The 20,294-nt window shown below is 44.3% G+C and overlaps 2 protein-coding genes across 2 annotated transcripts in view; both read right to left on the reverse strand.

Annotated features, from left to right (window-relative positions):
• The window catches only part of LOC126546273 (excitatory amino acid transporter 2-like), an 87,715-nt gene that overhangs the window by 53,858 nt on the left and 13,563 nt on the right, over positions 1-20,294 (reverse strand). The gene's annotated exons all lie outside the window — the stretch shown is intronic.
• On the reverse strand, positions 3,667-5,522 carry LOC140213444 (uncharacterized). The gene is made up of 2 exons (XM_072284669.1): positions 3,771-5,522; positions 3,667-3,708 (listed from the first exon to the last, which is right to left on the reverse strand). The coding sequence occupies exons 1-2, from the start codon at positions 4,998-5,000 to the stop codon at positions 3,667-3,669; spliced, it is 1,272 nt and encodes a 423-aa protein (XP_072140770.1). The 5' UTR covers positions 5,001-5,522.

Here is a 20,294-nt window from a genome sequence, read left to right on the forward strand (position 1 = left end):
GATTGGGGTCGGAGTCCGCAGCGACGGGAGGCGAAGGCGATGCCCGGAGAGTGAGCGCGCGGGCAGCGGCGTCGGCCGCTTCGTTGCCCTCGAGACCCTCGTGCGCGGGAGTCCATACTATCGTGCGGGGCGCGGGGACCCCGAGATAATTGCTGCCTTGAAGTAAGCGGTACGCCAAATAGGGAATAAAGCCCCTTTCAATGTTCCTGCAGGCCCCTCGTGAGTCGCTAATAATGACCCGCGAGTCCTGATCTGCGGCGGCGAGCGCGATGGCCACCTCTTCCGCATGTGTTATGTCTTGTGCTTTGAACGTAAGCCCGTTCACCGCGGTGTTTTGGTGGACGACTGCGGCCGTAAACCAACCCCCATGGTGTGGGCCGGAGGCGTCTACGTAGAATACTCCGTGCTTGTTCCCATAGTGACGTGCCAACGCTTCCGCGCGTGCGAGGCGCCGGCCACTATGGTCGTCTCGTGTCATGTTGGCCGGAAGAGGGCGCACGTGCAGGGCGTATCTCCAGATTTCCGGGATGCGCACGCGCTCTTCCGTCAGTGTTGGATGGTGGATGTGTAGTCGGGCAAGAAGGCGGCGACCCGACGACGTCTTTGAGAGTCTTGTGTAGTGGTTTGTCAAGTGTGCTTCTCGGAGTTCCGCGAAGGTGTTGACCATTCCCAGGCCGAGGAGGCGCTGGTTGGATGTGTTGATCGGGAGGTCGAGAGCACGCTTGTAAATTTTACGGAGAATCACCTCGAGGGCGTTCTCGTCAAACCTGCGAAGGTGGAGGTAAGGAGTCGAGTACAACACTCGACTGGTTACGAATGCATGCGCCAGCCGCAAAGCGTCTTTGCACCGTAACCCCCCGCGTTTATTGGAAACCCGGCGAACCATGCGGCCCACCTGGTCCCCCACCTTGCGCAGTTTGGCCAGTGTTGTGTCGACTCGGCGGTGTTTATGAATAAAGAGACCCAGTACTCTGATCTGATCGTATTCTGTGATGGGTCCATTTGGTAGGGACAGTTCGATTTTGGTAGTGCACTTCGGCGAGGGGCGAATGTGCACAAATTGCGATTTGGCCGGGGAGCATTGAAGGCCGCAGCGGCGGGCGTAGGCATCCACGATCTCCGCCGCTTGCTGCAGGTTGGCTTCAATGTCTCCTACCGATCCATGTTTAGCCCAGATGGTGATGTCGTCGGCATACAGCGCGTGCTGTATGCCTTCTACATTCTCCAGCTGAGCCGGGAGTTTCAGCATTGCCAAATTGAATAGTAGGGGTGAGAGGACCGCGCCCTGCGGGGTACCTCTGGTGCCTAATTGGTAGGGGCCGTGTTCTTCATCTTGTATACGGATGTACGATTGCCGGTCGGAGAGAAATTGTTTAACGTATTGAAACGTGTTGTGTCCACAGTTGGTTTGGGAGAGGTGTGTCAGAATTATGTCGTGTGTGACATTGTCGAAAGCCCCCTTCAAATCGAGGGCGAGTACTGCCTTGTCATTGAGGGGGTATTCGACGGGATTTAGAATTTCGCGGTCTAGTTGAAGCAGAACATCTTGCGCGGACCGGTGCGGGCGGAACCCGAACATGGTGTCTGCGAAAACGTTTTGGTTTTCCAGAAACTCGGACAGCCTATCTCGCACCATAGTCTCCATCAGCTTTCCCGCACAAGACGTGAGGGAGATTGGGCGGAGGTTGTCCGTGGTTAAGGCTTTGCCGGCTTTCGGAATGAAAGTGACCAGGGCGGTCTTCCATTCGATTGGGAGGATTGCCTCACCGAGCCAGATTGAGTTTATGTATGCGAGGAGCGCCTCGTAGGCGGGGTCGGGAAGGTTGGCAAGTAGTTTCACTGTTATTTTGTCTCTTCCCGGCGCCGTTCCTCGCTTCATTTTAGTGAGCGCCGCCTTCAGGTCGTGGAGCTGGAACGGTTGGTCCAGCTCCGCGTTCTCGGAACCTGCATACGAGTACGCTGGCCCTCGGGGGTCCTGTTGTATACAAAGGTACTGATCGCGTAGTTTGCATGCTAATTTTGAGATGTCTCCGTCGAAGCTATGGATAGCCCGTTGGAGATGTTTTTGTGTCTCGGCTCTGGTTTGAGTCGGATCGATCAAGGCGCGAAAGAGACGCCAGGTGCTCCGGCTAGACATTTGTCTAGCGGCCGTGTTGCATCGGTCCACCCAATTCGAGTCGGCGAGCTGGGCCGCGTACTCTGCTGCTCGTTGGGTGAGCTCGGCGATGCGAATTTTGAGCCTCCGATTGTGTTTTTGGCGGCGCCACCTACGGACGAGGCTGTGCCGCGCCTCCCATAGGTGCAGGAGGTGGTTGTCGACCTCCGGCGTGGCCTCCGATAGTTGAACTTGTGTTTCCGCCGAACGAAGGTGTGCAACCAATTCTTGTGACCACGCGTGGTAACCTTGTTCGTGGATAGGGGCCGAATTAGTGTAGTTTTGCCGGAACTTGGTCCAGTCGGGTAGGCGGGCTTGGGCGTGGGATCTTGCCAATGGTTTGCTTCTGACGGTTGTGTTGAGTATGCAGTGGTCACTGCCGAGGGTTTCCTCGGTGTTGGCCCATTCTGCGTGTCTAATGTTTTTGGTGAAGGTAAGGTCCGGACACGTGTCCCGAGTCACGGAGTTACCCACCCGCGTTGGATGTGCAGGGTCGGTGTGAAGAGTCAGGCCCAGCGTGGACGCAAGTTCCGCTAGCTTGCGCCCGCGCTTTTCTTCACGCATGTACCCCCAGAGTGTGCTGTGAGCGTTGAAATCGCCCACGATCACCAGGGGGTCCCTGCCCGCAGCCTTCAGGGCGCGACTGAAGAGAGCTGCGAAAGTTACATTCTTGAGCTTGGGAGAACAATAGATGTTGAGTATATGTAATGGTGCGTTTTGTTTCTTAAGCGGAAGAAGGGTGACCATCACATAGGAATAATCAGTATTGAGTTCCAAATCAACCTGGTTGGCTGTATAATTTTTGTGCACGCAGATACAGGAAGAGGGGTCCTGCTGGAACGTGGTATAATTTGTAAGGGTGGCGCCGCTCCCTGGCTCCTGGAGGGCAACCACCGCGGGGAGTGAAGCGAATGTTGACAGGAAAAGCCGGAGGTCCGCCCGCTTGGCGCGGGAGCGGAATCCCCGGCAGTTCCATTGGGTAATTTGGATGGGGGTGGCCGAATTGGTACGGAGAGAACGCTTAATTTGAGGGCTGTCCGCCATGGTCATTGAAGGGAAAGACCGATTGCAGGGACGCTGCTCCGGAGCCAGCACTCGCGGGGAGGGGAGCATCCTCCAGTCCGGAGAGCGAGCAGCTGTCATTGTCTTCTACTTCAATTTCAATGGTGCGTCGCGACGTTTTCGGACAGCGGCCAGACACGTCTTTTATAAGACCGCCGGTTCGTCGGACGCCACGCGAGGATTGAGCGATGTGCTGTGCGACGATTGTCGGAATGCTTTCAGTTATTTTGGCGATGGCGGAGGTGATTGCCGCGGAAATTTGACTTTCTAGGGTGTTGAAACGCGCATCTATGCGGGCCTCTAGACGGGCCTCAAGTGCAGCTTCCACGCTCAGTGCTGCATTCGGTGCCGCGGGCTCACTCTCCATAGCCTCAGTTGCGGGGGTAGAGGGGGGAGTGGTAGGCTGTTTTGACTGCGATTCCAGGAGCGTAATTTTTTTGAGCAGCATCTCAATTTGGGCCTCGAGAGCTGCAATCTTGGCTTGCTCGGCACTGCGTGCCGCAGGGGGGGAGGAGGTAGGGGAAGAGGAGGCAGCCCTGCCCGTACCGCTCACCTGCGTTCCGTGTTTCACGGCGTTGGCCCAGGCCCTGGCCTCGCCTCGTGGTGGCGACGTCGACAGTTTTCCAGTGTCGCTGTGTGGTGGCGGCTGCGTCGGCGGTCGCTTGCCGGCTCCTCCGGTAGAGCTTCTCGGTGCCGGCTTCTCGGTGTTGCTGTCCTCCCGGCTCGGTGACTCACCGGGGAGGCCAAGATGGCGGCTCTTGTTCTTGGCCGCCATTTTCCTCTTTGTCCCGCCCTTCGGGGCGGCCATCTTGTGTGTGCGGAATTTTGCCGCACACTCACGTGAGTTTGTGGCGTGTCCACCGCCACAAACAGAGCACCGTGGAACACACTCGTGAGGGGCCCGCACCCCCTCCACAAGCGGGGCTTGTTGCCCGCAGAGTCCGCACGTGTTCTGCTGCGTGTTGGGACAAGCATCCGCTCGGTGGCCGACAGCCCCACACAGGCCGCAGGCCGGGATTGTCCGGTAGTAGGTTTGCACTGGGATGAGCATGTTCTCATAGTGCACAAAACGCGGTTTCTCCCTCCCGGCGAAGGTTACCCGAGCTTTGTTAGAGGAGCCGAATTTCCTCACCTCGACAATGGTGCCTGCTCTCCATTGCACCTGCTCTCGAAGCGATTCAGTGGTGTCAGAGTTGCTGACGACGATGACGCCGTGGCAGATATCGCCTCCGTCTTGCCTAAGGTATCCGTGGAGCGGAATCGGCCCACGGTCGGTGTTGATTGAGAAGTCCCCGAGGAGCCGATCTGCCGCTGCCGGGTTCGGGGTGTGGATCAATATCAGGTTTTGTTCACGGGACGGCAGAACCGTAACAGACCTTGCCACCTCAGGCCCGAGGTAGGCCGTAATGGCGGCACCGTAGCGGTTCTCCGAAAAGGCTTGGTGCAGCGACACATGCTCGCGTGGCTTGAGCACGACCACGAAGTCATCAGGGCCCGGTTTTGGAAATGGCCGAGGCTTCCATTTGGTAAGGACCTTGCGTTTGCTTCCCGCAGCGCGCGAAGCGGGAGGCTGCGTCTTGCCGGCCGGTGTGCCGGAGACTGGGGCGGCGATGGACGCCGCCGTCTTGGCTTGAACGAGCGAGCGACGCGCGACCGCTTCATTGAGAGATTGGTGCCGAAATGTCGGAATAGGAGCGGAGTTTTGATCTTCTGATGTTGAAACCGTCGTCCAGGCCATGGCGTCGGGATCGTAACCCCTCAGGAATGACGTGGGAGCCGCCATTTTACCTCGGGAGGCCGGTTCCACGCCGCCGGGAGTCGGCGTCGCCGTATGGCCTAACGGCGTCGCCCACGTAGGCGGGTGTAATTCGGTCGTAAAATCTTCAAAAGTGGTCCCACCTGGTGAACATTAGTATCCACGTGGTCCAGAAGGTTTGCTGCGTCGATTGACGTCGGTCTTGCTGGGGTGCAGAGGATTGAGCCGTGACTCCAGCCGAAAATCGACGGAGCCGACACACCACACGTCTTACGCCGTCGCGCGCTAGCAGCGTCATAACATGTCGGAGTATTGAAAAGCAGAGCTCGCGTGCACCGCAACCACAGATGAGGCGGCAGTATGGACGGTGAAAATACTGATAAGCAGGAGGCCTGGATTCAACATCGGAACAAGATGAAGAGGAAACGAATCGCCCAGGAAACAGACGAACAGCGCGCCAAACGACTGGTTAAACGCCGCAACATAGCTAGACAATTAGACTAACCTGGACTTGCAATCAAGATGAACCAGGGCATACCATGCTATGCCTTAGCTTTTTCTACGTATATCCTGGCATAGCTGAGCTAAGCCTCTGCCATTTTTTTTGCCCGAGAGAGACAGAGAAAGAGAGATAAATGAACTTTATTACACGCATTATTGTCTTTTTTACATATGTGTTGCATGCCTATATAACTCATGATCATTTAGTATCCCGCTTCAAACCCCACGTGAAGGTCTAGCTGTCTTCACAATCCCTTAAAATGGGGAAGGTAAGGCTTGTTGGGTATATATTCGTGGCTATAAGCGTACAACGCGATGCAGACTAGACGGACAAGGGTTGATACACGGAGCGCTGGCTCAATGCCAAATTTATTCCAGAAGCATTGAACATGTATATAGTGCCGGAACCTTACACAATAGCCGATAATACCGAATGCGTTTGCATAAACAGTCCTCAAAAGACGAGCTTGACATCGTGACACGTTCTGTTCAGAAAAGGCAAGCGCGTTGTTTGAGGGCATGCGTGTGCATTCGGTATTACCGGTTCTTTTCTAAAGTTCGTGTACTTTACATATCTTCATTGCTTTTCGGATAAATTTGGTTTCGAGTCAGGCCTGTGTGTGTCTACCCCTGTACGTGCTGTCTGCTTCGCGCTGTAAAACTATACAGAGATACCCTTATGTTGTTGCATCTCGGGTAGCGCGCTGTCTTTCATTGGCGCTGCCGCGTGCTATCCGCCTTTGGATGGTGAAATCGTTTCTGTAACCAATTCAGCTAGTGGCCTTTCGTGAAAAGTTGTAGCTGCACGTGTTATCCTAAAAAACTTATAACGATGTTTGTTCAGTCCTAGTTTTGTGACGCTTGTCACTTGAATACTGATGTTTTAAACAGCCTAACGTGTTCATGCTCACTTATGCTTCTCCTTTGTCCTCCTTGGATTGATGGGATACCATACCGTTTTCGGGATACTATACCACTCGTGTATATTTTCGCATCTTGGAAGCTGATCTATTGTGTTCTTCCTTTACTACTTTTATGTGACTGTCGTGGTTGCTCAGTGGTTATGGTGTTAGGCTTCTGAGCACGAGGTCGCGGGATCGAATCCCGGCCACGGCGGCCGCATTACGACAGGGGCGAAGTGCGAAAACACCCGTGCACTTAGATTTAGGTGCATGTTAAAGAACCCCAGGTGGTCGACATTTCCGGAATCCTCCACTACGGCGTGCCGCATAATCAGAAAGTGGTTTTGGCACGTAAAACTCCATATTTCTTTTAGTGTTATGTCACTGTGAACCCCCCTTACTCAATATTGCCCCGCGGCGCCCCCTGTAACGAATGGTAAAGAAATATAAATGAAAAAAAATTTGAGAACGCTTAAGCTTTGCCCTAAAGAGTAGAAGGTGCTAGGTTTTAAAGATCACTGACTGGCTTGTCACGCTTCCCGGCAACTGCAGATCTCTTGCGCATGCGCGGAACCGAGTGCGATATTGTTGTTGCAAGGAACCGAGCGGGCCGCGCCACTCAGAAAAGGGGTTTGTGTTTGAGTTTCCGCGTAACAACATTATGTTTTCTGCTACATTCAAATTAAACTCCGACGCTATCACGCCTGTAGGTTGTGTTTAGGACATACTTTATGATTTTTTTGACGTATTTTACGTTCAGGAACTCAATTAGTTCAGTAACGCATGTGCGCCACGCTGAGGGCCTGCGTGGTTGTGGTTAGGAATGTTATTTCGTGAAGGGACGCCTGACGCCGTTAACGGATATATTGCGCCAAGGAGCCATTTAATGCACAATGAATGTAGGTGCCCGTGATTTCTGTGTGTGTGTGCTCCCGTATACATGACCATTTTTGTTTATACACATGTCATGCACATCACTTCAAAATTGCGTAAAGTTTGTCTGTAACATCATCATTGTACATAACCATTGTGTACACTGAATACATGGAACATTATTTTTTACATGTGACATTCAGTTTATGTATAACTGTTTCATTCCGTGGGTCTATGTGATTATTATGCCTTGGTGAGTGAGGACTCGGACACTACTTTAAAAATGCGCCGTGTATATACAATGCTCCGTTTTTTATATGTTATCGACCTGGTGGAATTGTCCCGTGACTGTGACTCAGTGTTCGTATCGTCTCTTGTGGAAATAAACTTATTCTAAACACAGCCCTTAAGTAAAAAAGACAAAGCACGCCACTGAGTCTAAATGTTTACTTATTTTGGGGCTTTTCCTTTCCGCGTCCGTAAAATGGTCTGCAAACATGCACAATCGCTACTAATAGCGGCTCAACCTGTCAACGTGGCCCAATTGAAACACACCAGGCGTCTCAGGACGCTGACTTTCCCGCAAGAAATTTATAAGGGCGTTCTATGCCTCTTAGCGATACACGCGTCCGTGGCGTAATGGTTTCAATGTCGGGCACGTGTGCTAGAGGTCCTGCGTTCGAATACTGCCGGTGGATAATTTTAATAGTGTTCATTCAATTAGTTATTGCTCAGTACCTTTATGAAAATGTCTAATTTACAAAACTGTAAGAGACGTTTAAAGCCAGACGGACGAAGCTTAGGCAAATGGGCGTCAGCGCATGCGTTCGGAGTGATATGTGCGAAGAACAAGCGCGTTCAAGAGAAATTATTTTACCTGCCTGAAACAAAATTTTCATGGGCTATAGACATACCGATTTTGGCTTTTTTTCGAAAAAATTATTCCGTGTCTATTCGGTTATTTATCGCGTAAATGGGCGTGAGCGCATGCGTTTGGAGTGATATATGCGAAGAACAAGCGCATTCGAGCGAAATTATTTTACCTGCTTAACGAAATGTTCATGGGCTATAGGCTTACCGATTTTATCTTTTTTTCGAGAAAAATATTCCGTGTCTATTCGGTTATTTATCGCGTAAATCAGCGTGAGCGCATGCGTATGGAGTTATATATACGAAGAACAAACGCATTCGAAAGAAATTATTTTACCTGCCTGAAACGAAATTTTCATGGGCTATAGGCTTACCGATTTTATCTTTTTTTCGAGAAATATATTCCGTGTCTATTCGGTTATTTATCGCGTAAATCCGCGTGAGCGCATGCGTTTGGAGTGATATATGCGAAGAACAAGCGCATTCGAGAGAAATTATTTTACCTGCTTGAAACGAAATTTTCATGGGCTATAGGCTTACCGATTTTATCTTTTTTTCGAGAAAAATATTCCGTGTCTATTCGGTTATTTATCGCGTAAATCGGCGTGAGCGCATGCGTTTGGAGTTATATATACGAAGAACAAACGCATTCGAGAGAAATTATTTTACCTGCCTGAAACGAAATTTTCATGGGCTATAGGCTTACCGATTTTATCTTTTTTTCGAAAAAATTATTCCGTGTCTATTCGGTTATTTATCGCGTAAATCGGCGTGAGCGCATGCGTTTGGAGTGATATATGCGAAGAACAAGCGCATTCGAGAGAAATTATTTTACCTGCTTGAAACGAAATTTTCATGGGCTATAGGCTTACCGATTTTATCTTTTTTTCGAGAAAAATATTCCGTGTCTATTCGGTTATTTATCGCGTAAATCAGCGTGAGCGCATGCGTATGGAGTTATATATACGAAGAACAAACGCATTTGAAAGAAATTATTTTACCTGCCTGAAACGAAATTTTCATGGGCTATAGGCTTACCGATTTTATCTTTTTTTCGAGAAAAATATTCCGTGTCTATTCGGTTATTTATCGCGTAAATCGGCGTGAGCGCATGCGTTTGGAGTTATATATGCGAAGAACAAGCGCATTCGAGAGAAATTATTTTACCTGCCTGAAACGAAATTTTCATGGGCTATTGGCTTACCGATTTTCTTTTTTTCGAGAAATATATTCCGTGTCTATTCGGTTATTTGTCGCGTAAATCGGCGTGAGCGCATGCGTTTGGAGTTATATATGCGAAGAACAAGCGCATTCGAAAGAAATTATTTTACCTGCCTGAAACGAAATTTTCATGGGCTATAGGCTTACCGATTTTGGCTTTTTTTCGAAAAAAATTATTCCGTGTCTATTCGGTTATTTATCGCGTAAATCGGCGTGAGCGCATGCGTTTGGAGTTATATATACGAAGAACAAACGCATTCGAGAGAAATTATTTTACCTGCCTGAAACGAAATTTTCATGGGCTATACGCTTACCGATTTTGGCTTTTTTTCGAAAAAAATTATTCCGTGTCTATTCGGTTATTTATCGCGTAAATCGGCGTGAGCGCATGCGTTTGGAGTTATATATGCGAAGAACAAGCGCATTCGAGAGAAATTGTTTTACCTGCCTGAAACAAAATTTTCATGGGCTATAGGCTTACCGATTTTGGCTTTTTTTCGAAAAAATTAATCCGTGCCTATTCGGTTATTTATCGCGTAAATCGGCGTGAGCGCATGCGTTTGGAGTTATATATGCGAAGAACAAGCGCATTCGAGAGAAATTATTTTACCTGCCTGAAACGAAATTTTCATGGGCTATAGGCTTACCGATTTTGGCTTTTTCTCGGAAAAAGTTATTCCGTGTCTATTCGGTTATTTATCGCGTAAATCGGCGTGAGCGCATGCGTTTGGAGTTATATATACGAAGAACAAACGCATTCGAGAGAAATTATTTGACCTGCCTGAAACAAAATTTTCATGTGCTATAGGCTTACCGATTTTATCTTTTTTTCGAGAAAAATATTCCGTGTCTATTCGGTTATTTATCGCGTGAATCGGCGTGAGCGCATGCGTTCGGAGTTATATATGCGAAGAACAAGCGCATTCGAGAGAAATTATTTTACCTGCCTGAAACGAAATTTTCATGGGCTATTGGCTTACCGATTTTGGCTTTTTCTCGGAAAAAGTTATTCCGTGTCTATTCGGTTATTTATCGCGTAAATCGGCGTGAGCGCATGCGTTTGGAGTTATATATACGAAGAACAAACGCATTCGAGAGAAATTATTTTACCTGCCTGAAACGAAATTTTCATGGGCTATAGGCTTACCGAATTTGACTTTTTTTCGAGAAAAATATTCCGTGTCTATTCGGTTATTTATCGCGTAAATCGGCGTGAGCGCATGCGTTTGGAGTTATATATACGAAGAACAAACGCATTCGAGAGAAATTATTTTACCTCCCTGAAACGAAATTTTCATGGGATATAGGCTTACCGAATTTGACTTTTTTTCGAGAAAAATATTCCGTGTCTATTCGGTTATTTATCGCGTAAATCGGCGTGAGCGCATGCGTTCGGAGTTATATATGCGAAGAACAAGCGCATTCGAAAGAAATTATTTTACCTGCCTGAAACGAAATTTTCATGGGCTATAGGCTTACCGAATTTGACTTTTTTTCGAGAAAAATATTCCGTGTCTATTCGGTTATTTATCGCGTAAATCGGCGTGAGCGCATGCGTTTGGAGTTATATATGCGAAGAACAAGCGCATTCGAAAGAAACTATTTTACCTGCCTGAAACGAAATTTTCATGGGCTATAGGCTTACCCAATTTGACTTTTTTTCGAGAAAAATATTCCGTGTCTATTCGGTTATTTATCGCGTAAATCGGCGTGAGCGCATGCGTTCGGAGTTATATATACGAAGAACAAACGCATTTGAAAGAAATTATTTTACCTGCCTGAAACGAAATTTTCATGGGCTATAGGCTTACCGATTTTATCTTTTTTTCGAGAAAAATATTCCGTGTCTATTCGGTTATTTATCGCGTAAATCGGCGTGAGCGCATGCGTTTGGAGTTATATATGCGAAGAACAAGCGCATTCGAGAGAAATTATTTTACCTGCCTGAAACGAAATTTTCATGGGCTATTGGCTTACCGATTTTCTTTTTTTCGAGAAATATATTCCGTGTCTATTCGGTTATTTGTCGCGTAAATCGGCGTGAGCGCATGCGTTTGGAGTTATATATGCGAAGAACAAGCGCATTCGAAAGAAATTATTTTACCTGCCTGAAACGAAATTTTCATGGGCTATAAGCTTACCGATTTTGGCTTTTTCTCGAAAAAAATTATTCCGTGTCTATTCGGTTATTTATCGCGTAAATCGACGTGAGCGCATGCGTTTGGAGTGATATATGCGAAGAACAAGCGCATTCGAGAGAAATTATTTTACCTGCTTGAAACGAAATTTTCATGGGCTATAGGCTTACCGATTTTATCTTTTTTTCGAGAAAAATATTCCGTGTCTATTCGGTTATTTATCGCGTAAATCGACGTGAGCGCATGCGTTTGGAGTTATATATACGAAGAACAAACGCATTTGAAAGAAATTATTTTACCTGCCTGAAACGAAATTTTCATGGGCTATAGGCTTACCGATTTTATCTTTTTTTCGAGAAAAATATTCCGTGTCTATTCGGTTATTTATCGCGTAAATCGGCGTGAGCGCATGCGTTTGGAGTTATATATGCGAAGAACAAGCGCATTCGAGAGAAATTATTTTACCTGCCTGAAACGAAATTTTCATGGGCTATTGGCTTACCGATTTTCTTTTTTTCGAGAAATATATTCCGTGTCTATTCGGTTATTTGTCGCGTAAATCGGCGTGAGCGCATGCGTTTGGAGTTATATATGCGAAGAACAAGCGCATTCGAAAGAAATTATTTTACCTGCCTGAAACGAAATTTTCATGGGCTATAGGCTTACCGATTTTGGCTTTTTTTCGAAAAAAATTATTCCGTGTCTATTCGGTTATTTATCGCGTAAATCGGCGTGAGCGCATGCGTTTGGAGTTATATATACGAAGAACAAACGCATTCGAGAGAAATTATTTTACCTGCCTGAAACGAAATTTTCATGGGCTATAGGCTTACCGAATTTGACTTTTTTTCGAGAAAAATATTCCGTGTCTATTCGGTTATTTATCGCGTAAATCGGCGTGAGCGCATGCGTTTGGAGTTATATATACGAAGAACAAACGCATTCGAGAGAAATTATTTTACCTCCCTGAAACGAAATTTTCATGGGATATAGGCTTACCGAATTTGACTTTTTTTCGAGAAAAATATTCCGTGTCTATTCGGTTATTTATCGCGTAAATCGGCGTGAGCGCATGCGTTCGGAGTTATATATGCGAAGAACAAGCGCATTCGAAAGAAATTATTTTACCTGCCTGAAACGAAATTTTCATGGGCTATAGGCTTACCGAATTTGACTTTTTTTCGAGAAAAATATTCCGTGTCTATTCGGTTATTTATCGCGTAAATCGGCGTGAGCGCATGCGTTTGGAGTTATATATGCGAAGAACAAGCGCATTCGAAAGAAACTATTTTACCTGCCTGAAACGAAATTTTCATGGGCTATAGGCTTACCGAATTTGACTTTTTTTCGAGAAAAATATTCCGTGTCTATTCGGTTATTTATCGCGTAAATCGGCGTGAGCGCATGCGTTCGGAGTTATATATACGAAGAACAAACGCATTTGAAAGAAATTATTTTACCTGCCTGAAACGAAATTTTCATGGGCTATAGGCTTACCGATTTTATCTTTTTTTCGAGAAAAATATTCCGTGTCTATTCGGTTATTTATCGCGTAAATCGGCGTGAGCGCATGCGTTTGGAGTTATATATGCGAAGAACAAGCGCATTCGAGAGAAATTATTTTACCTGCCTGAAACGAAATTTTCATGGGCTATTGGCTTACCGATTTTCTTTTTTTCGAGAAATATATTCCGTGTCTATTCGGTTATTTGTCGCGTAAATCGGCGTGAGCGCATGCGTTTGGAGTTATATATGCGAAGAACAAGCGCATTCGAAAGAAATTATTTTACCTGCCTGAAACGAAATTTTCATGGGCTATAAGCTTACCGATTTTGGCTTTTTCTCGAAAAAAATTATTCCGTGTCTATTCGGTTATTTATCGCGTAAATCGACGTGAGCGCATGCGTTTGGAGTGATATATGCGAAGAACAAGCGCATTCGAGAGAAATTATTTTACCTGCTTGAAACGAAATTTTCATGGGCTATAGGCTTACCGATTTTATCTTTTTTTCGAGAAAAATATTCCGTGTCTATTCGGTTATTTATCGCGTAAATCAGCGTGAGCGCATGCGTATGGAGTTATATATACGAAGAACAAACGCATTTGAAAGAAATTATTTTACCTGCCTGAAACGAAATTTTCATGGGCTATAGGCTTACCGATTTTATCTTTTTTTCGAGAAAAATATTCCGTGTCTATTCGGTTATTTATCGCGTAAATCGGCGTGAGCGCATGCGTTTGGAGTTATATATGCGAAGAACAAGCGCATTCGAGAGAAATTATTTTACCTGCCTGAAACGAAATTTTCATGGGCTATTGGCTTACCGATTTTCTTTTTTTCGAGAAATATATTCCGTGTCTATTCGGTTATTTGTCGCGTAAATCGGCGTGAGCGCATGCGTTTGGAGTTATATATGCGAAGAACAAGCGCATTCGAAAGAAATTATTTTACCTGCCTGAAACGAAATTTTCATGGGCTATAGGCTTACCGATTTTGGCTTTTTTTCGAAAAAAATTATTCCGTGTCTATTCGGTTATTTATCGCGTAAATCGGCGTGAGCGCATGCGTTTGGAGTTATATATACGAAGAACAAACGCATTCGAGAGAAATTATTTTACCTGCCTGAAACGAAATTTTCATGGGCTATACGCTTACCGATTTTGGCTTTTTTTCGAAAAAAATTATTCCGTGTCTATTCGGTTATTTATCGCGTAAATCGGCGTGAGCGCATGCGTTTGGAGTTATATATGCGAAGAACAAGCGCATTCGAGAGAAATTATTTTACCTGCCTGAAACGAAATTTTCATGGGCTATAGGCTTACCGATTTTATCTTTTTTTCGAGAAAAATATTCCGTGTCTATTCGGTTATTTATCGCGTAAATCGGCGTGAGCGCATGCGTTTGCAGTTATATATGCGAAGAACAAGCGCATTCGAAAGAAATTATTTTACCTGCCTGAAACGAAATTTTCATGGGCTATAGGCTTACCGATTTTGGCTTTTTTTCGAAAAAAATTATTCCGTGTCTATTCGGTTATTTATCGCGTAAATCGGCGTGAGCGCATGCGTTTGGAGTTATATATGCGAAGAACAAGCGCATTCGAAAGAAATTATTTTACCTGCCTGAAACGAAATTTTCATGGGCTATAGGCTTACCGATTTTGGCTTTTTTTCGAAAAAAATTATTCCGTGTCTATTCGGTTATTTATCGCGTAAATCGGCGTGAGCGCATGCGTTTGGAGTTATATATACGAAGAACAAGCGCATTCGAGAGAAATTGTTTTACCTGCCTGAAACAAAATTTTCATGGGCTATAGGCTTACCGATTTTGGCTTTTTTTCGAAAAAATTAATCCGTGCCTATTCGGTTATTTATCGCGTAAATCGGCGTGAGCGCATGCGTTTGGAGTTATATATGCGAAGAACAAGCGCATTCGAGAGAAATTATTTTACCTGCCTGAAACGAAATTTTCATGGGCTATAGGCTTACCGATTTCGGCTTTTTTTCGGAAAAAGTTATTCCGTGTCTATTCGGTTATTTATCGCGTAAATCGGCGTGAGCGCATGCGTTTGGAGTTATATATACGAAGAACAAACGCATTCGAGAGAAATTATTTGACCTGCCTGAAACAAAATTTTCATGTGCTATAGGCTTACCGATTTTATCTTTTTTTCGAGAAAAATATTCCGTGTCTGTTCGGTTATTTATCGCGTAAATCGGCGTGAGCGCATGCGTTCGTAGTTATATATGCGAAGAACAAGCGCATTCGAAAGAAATTATTTTACCTGCCTGAAACGAAATTTTCATGGGCTATAGGCTTACCGATTTTATCTTTTTTTCGAGAAAAATATTCCGTGTCTATTCGGTTATTTATCGCGTGAATCGGCGTGAGCGCATGCGTTTGCAGTTATATATGCGAAGAACAAGCGCATTCGAAAGAAATTATTTTACCTGCCTGAAACGAAATTTTCATGGGATATAGGCTTACCGATTTTGGCTTTTTTTCGAAAAAAATTATTCCGTGTCTATTCGGTTATTTATCGCGTAAATCGGCGTGAGCGCATGCGTTTGGAGTTATATATGCGAAGAACAAGCGCATTCGAAAGAAATTATTTTACCTGCCTGAAACGAAATTTTCATGGGCTATAGGCTTACGGAATTTGACTTTTTTTCGAGAAAAATATTCCGTGTCTATTCGGTTATTTATCGCGTAAATCGGCGTGAGCGCATGCGTTCGGAGTTATATATACGAAGAACAAACGCATTTGAAAGAAATTATTTTACCTGCCTGAAACGAAATTTTCATGGGCTATAGGCTTACCGATTTTATCTTTTTTTCGAGAAAAATATTCCGTGTCTATTCGGTTATTTATCGCGTAAATCGGCGTGAGCGCATGCGTTTGGAGTTATATATGCGAAGAACAAGCGCATTCGAGAGAAATTATTTTACCTGCCTGAAACGAAATTTTCATGGGCTATTGGCTTACCGATTTTCTTTTTTTCGAGAAATATATTCCGTGTCTATTCGGTTATTTGTCGCGTAAATCGGCGTGAGCGCATGCGTTTGGAGTTAAATATGCGAAGAACAAGCGCATTCGAAAGAAATTATTTTACCTGCCTGAAACGAAATTTTCATGGGCTATAGGCTTACCGATTTTATCTTTTTTTCGAGAAAAATATTCCGTGTCTATTCGGTTATTTATCGCGTAAATCGGCGTGAGCGCATGCGTTTGGAGTTAAATATGCGAAGAACAAGCGCATTTGAAAGAAATTATTTTACCTGCCTGAAACGAAATTTTCATGGGCTATAGGCTTACCGATTTTGGCTTTTTTTCGAAAAAAATTATTCCGTGTCTATTCGGTTATTTATCGCGTAAATCGGCGTGAGCGCATGCGTTTGGAGTTATATATACGAAGAACAAACGCATTCGAGAGAAATTATTTTACCTGCCTGAAACGAAATTTTCATGGGCTATACGCTTACCGATTTTGGCTTTTTTTCGAAAAAAATTATTCCGTGTCTATTCGGTTATTTATCGCGTAAATCGGCGTGAGCGCATGCGTTTGGAGTTATATATGCGAAGAACAAGCGCATTCGAGAGAAATTATTTTACCTGCCTGAAACGAAATTTTCATGGGCTATAGGCTTACCGATTTTATCTTTTTTTCGAGAAAAATATTCCGTGTCTATTCGGTTATTTATCGCGTAAATCGGCGTGAGCGCATGCGTTTGGAGTTATATATGCGAAGAACAAGCGCATTCGAGAGAAATTGTTTTACCTGCCTGAAACAAAATTTTCATGGGCTATAGGCTTACCGATTTTGGCTTTTTTTCGAAAAAATTAATCCGTGCCTATTCGGTTATTTATCGCGTAAATCGGCGTGAGCGCATGCGTTTGGAGTTATATATGCGAAGAACAAGCGCATTCGAGAGAAATTATTTTACCTGCCTGAAACGAAATTTTCATGGGCTATAGGCTTACCGATTTTGGCTTTTTTTCGGAAAAAGTTATTCCGTGTCTATTCGATTATTTATCGCGTAAATCGGCGTGAGCGCATGCGTTTGGAGTTATATATACGAAGAACAAACGCATTCGAGAGAAATTATTTGACCTGCCTGAAACAAAATTTTCATGTGCTATAGGCTTACCGATTTTATCTTTTTTTCGAGAAAAATATTCCGTGTCTGTTCGGTTATTTATCGCGTAAATCGGCGTGAGCGCATGCGTTCGTAGTTATATATGCGAAGAACAAGCGCATTCGAAAGAAATTATTTTACCTGCCTGAAACGAAATTTTCATGGGCTATAGGCTTACCGAATTTGACTTTTTTTCGAGAAAAATATTCCGTGTCTATTCGGTTATTTATCGCGTAAATCGGCGTGAGCGCATGCGTTCGGAGTTATATATGCGAAGAACAAGCGCATTCGAAAGAAATTATTTTACCTGCCTGAAACGAAATTTTCATGGGCTATAGGCTTACCGATTTTATCTTTTTTTCGAGAAAAATATTCCGTGTCTATTCGGTTATTTATCGCGTGAATCGGCGTGAGCGCATGTGTTTGGAGTTATATATGCGAAGAACAAGCGCATTCGAAAGAAATTATTTTACCTGCCTGAAACGAAATTTTCATGGGATATAGGCTTACCGATTTTGGCTTTTTTTCGAAAAAAATTATTCCGTGTCTATTCGGTTATTTATCGCGTAAATCGGCGTGAGCGCATGCGTTCGGAGTTATATATGCGAAGAACAAACGCATTCGAGAGAAATTATTTTACCTCCCTGAAACGAAATTTTCATGGGATATAGGCTTACCGATTTTGGCTTTTTTTCGAAAAAAATTATTCCGTGTCTATTCGGTTATTTATCGCGTAAATCGGCGTGAGCGCATGCGTTTGGAGTTATATATGCGAAGAACAAGCGCATTCGAAAGAAATTATTTTACCTGCCTGAAACGAAATTTTCATGGGATATAGGCTTACCGATTTTGGCTTATTTTTGAAAAAAATTATTCCGTGTCTATTCGGTTATTTATCGCGTAAATCGGCGTGAGCGCATGCGTTCGGAGTTATATATGCGAAGAACAAGCGCATTCGCGAGAAATTATTTTACCTGCCTGAAACAAAATTTTCATGGGCTATAGGCTTACCGATTTTGGCTTTTTTTCGAAAAAAATTATTCCGTGTCTATTCGGTTATTTATCGCGTAAATCGGCGTGAGCGCATGCGTTTGGAGTTATATATGCGAAGAACAAGCGCATTCGAGAGAAATTATTTTACCTCCCTGAAACGAAATTTTCATGGGCTATAGGCTTACCGATTTTATCTTTTTTTCGAGAAAAATATTCCGTGTCTATTCGGTTATTTATCGCGTAAATCGGCGTGAGCGCATGCGTTTGGAGTTATATATGCGAAGAACAAGCGCATTCGAGAGAAATTATTTTACCTCCCTGAAACGAAATTTTCATGGGATATAGGCTTACCGATTTTGGCTTTTTTTCGAAAAAAATTATTCCGTGTCTATTCGGTTATTTATCGCGTAAATCGGCGTGAGCGCATGCGTTTGGAGTTATATATGCGAAGAACAAGCGCATTCGAAAGAAATTATTTTACCTGCCTGAAACGAAATTTTCATGGGCTATAGGCTTACCGATTTTATCTTTTTTTCGAGAAAAATATTCCGTGTCTATTCGGTTATTTATCGCGTGAATCGGCGTGAGCGCATGCGTTTGCAGTTATATATGTGAAGAACAAACGCATTCGAGAGAAATTATTTTACCTCCCTGAAACGAAATTTTCATGGGATATAGGCTTACCGATTTTGGCTTTTTTTCGAAAAAAATTATTCCGTGTCTATTCGGTTATTTATCGCGTAAATCGGCGTGAGCGCATGCGTTTGGAGTTATATATGCGAAGAACAAGCGCATTCGAGAGAAATTATTTTACCTCCCTGAAACGAAATTTTCATGGGCTATAGGCTTACCGATTTTGGCTTATTTTTGAAAAAAATTATTCCGTGTCTATTCGGTTATTTATCGCGTAAATCGGCGTGAGCGCATGCGTTCGGAGTTATATATGCGAAGAACAAGCGCATTCGCGAGAAATTATTTTACCTGCCTGAAACAAAATTTTCATGGGCTATAGGCTTACCGATTTCGGCTTTTTTTCGAAAAAATTAATCCGTGCCTATTCGGTTATTTATCGCGTAAATCGGCGTGAGCGCATGCGTTTGGAGTTATATATGCGAAGAACAAGCGCATTCGAGAGAAATTATTTTACCTGCCTGAAACGAAATTGTCATGGGCTATAGGCTTACCGATTTTGGCTTTTTTTCGAAAAAAATTATTCCTTGTCTATTCGGTTATTTATCGCGTAAATCGGCGTGAGCGCATGCGTTTGGAGTTATATATGCGAAGAACAAGCGCATTCGAGAGAAATTATTTTACCTGCCTGAAACGAAATTGTCATGGGCTATAGGCTTACCGATTTTGGCTTTTTTTCGAAAAAAATTATTCCGTGTCTATTCGGTTATTTATAGCGTAAATCGGCGTGAGCGCATGCGTTTGGAGTTATATATACGAAGAACAAACGCATTCGAGAGAAATTATTTTACCTGCCTGAAACGAAATTTTCATGGGCAATAGGCTTACCGATTTTATCTTTTTTTCGAGAAAAATATTCCGTGTCTGTTCGGTTATTTATCGCGTAAATCGGCGTGAGCGCATGCGTTCGTAGTTATATATGCGAAGAACAAGCACATTCGAAAGAAATTATTTTACCTGCCTGAAACAAAATTTTCATGGGCTATAGGCTTACCGATTTTGGCTTTTTTTCGAAAAAATTAATCCGTGCCTATTCGGTTATTTATCGCGTAAATCGGCGTGAGCGCATGCGTTTGGAGTTATATATACGAAGAACAAACGCATTCGAGAGAAATTATTTTACCTGCCTGAAACGAAATTTTCATGGGCTATAGGCTTACCGATTTTGGCTTTTTTTCGAGAAAAATATTCCGTGTCTATTCGGTTATTTATCGCGTAAATCGGCGTGAGCGCATGCGTTTGCAGTTATATATGTGAAGAACAAACGCATTCGAGAGAAATAATTTTGCCTCCCTGAAACGAAATTTTCATTGGCTATAGGCTTACCGATTTTGGCTTATTGTTGAAAAAAATTATTCCGTGTCTATTCGGTTATTTATCGCGTAAATCGGCGTGAGCGCATGCGTTCGGAGTTATATATGCGAAGAACAAACGCATTCGAGAGAAATTATTTTACCTCCCTGAAACGAAATTTTCATGGGCTATAGGCTTACC

Source organism: Dermacentor andersoni, chromosome 10 (assembly GCF_023375885.2).
Source record: "Dermacentor andersoni chromosome 10, qqDerAnde1_hic_scaffold, whole genome shotgun sequence".
Lineage (NCBI taxonomy): Eukaryota > Metazoa > Arthropoda > Arachnida > Ixodida > Ixodidae > Dermacentor > Dermacentor andersoni.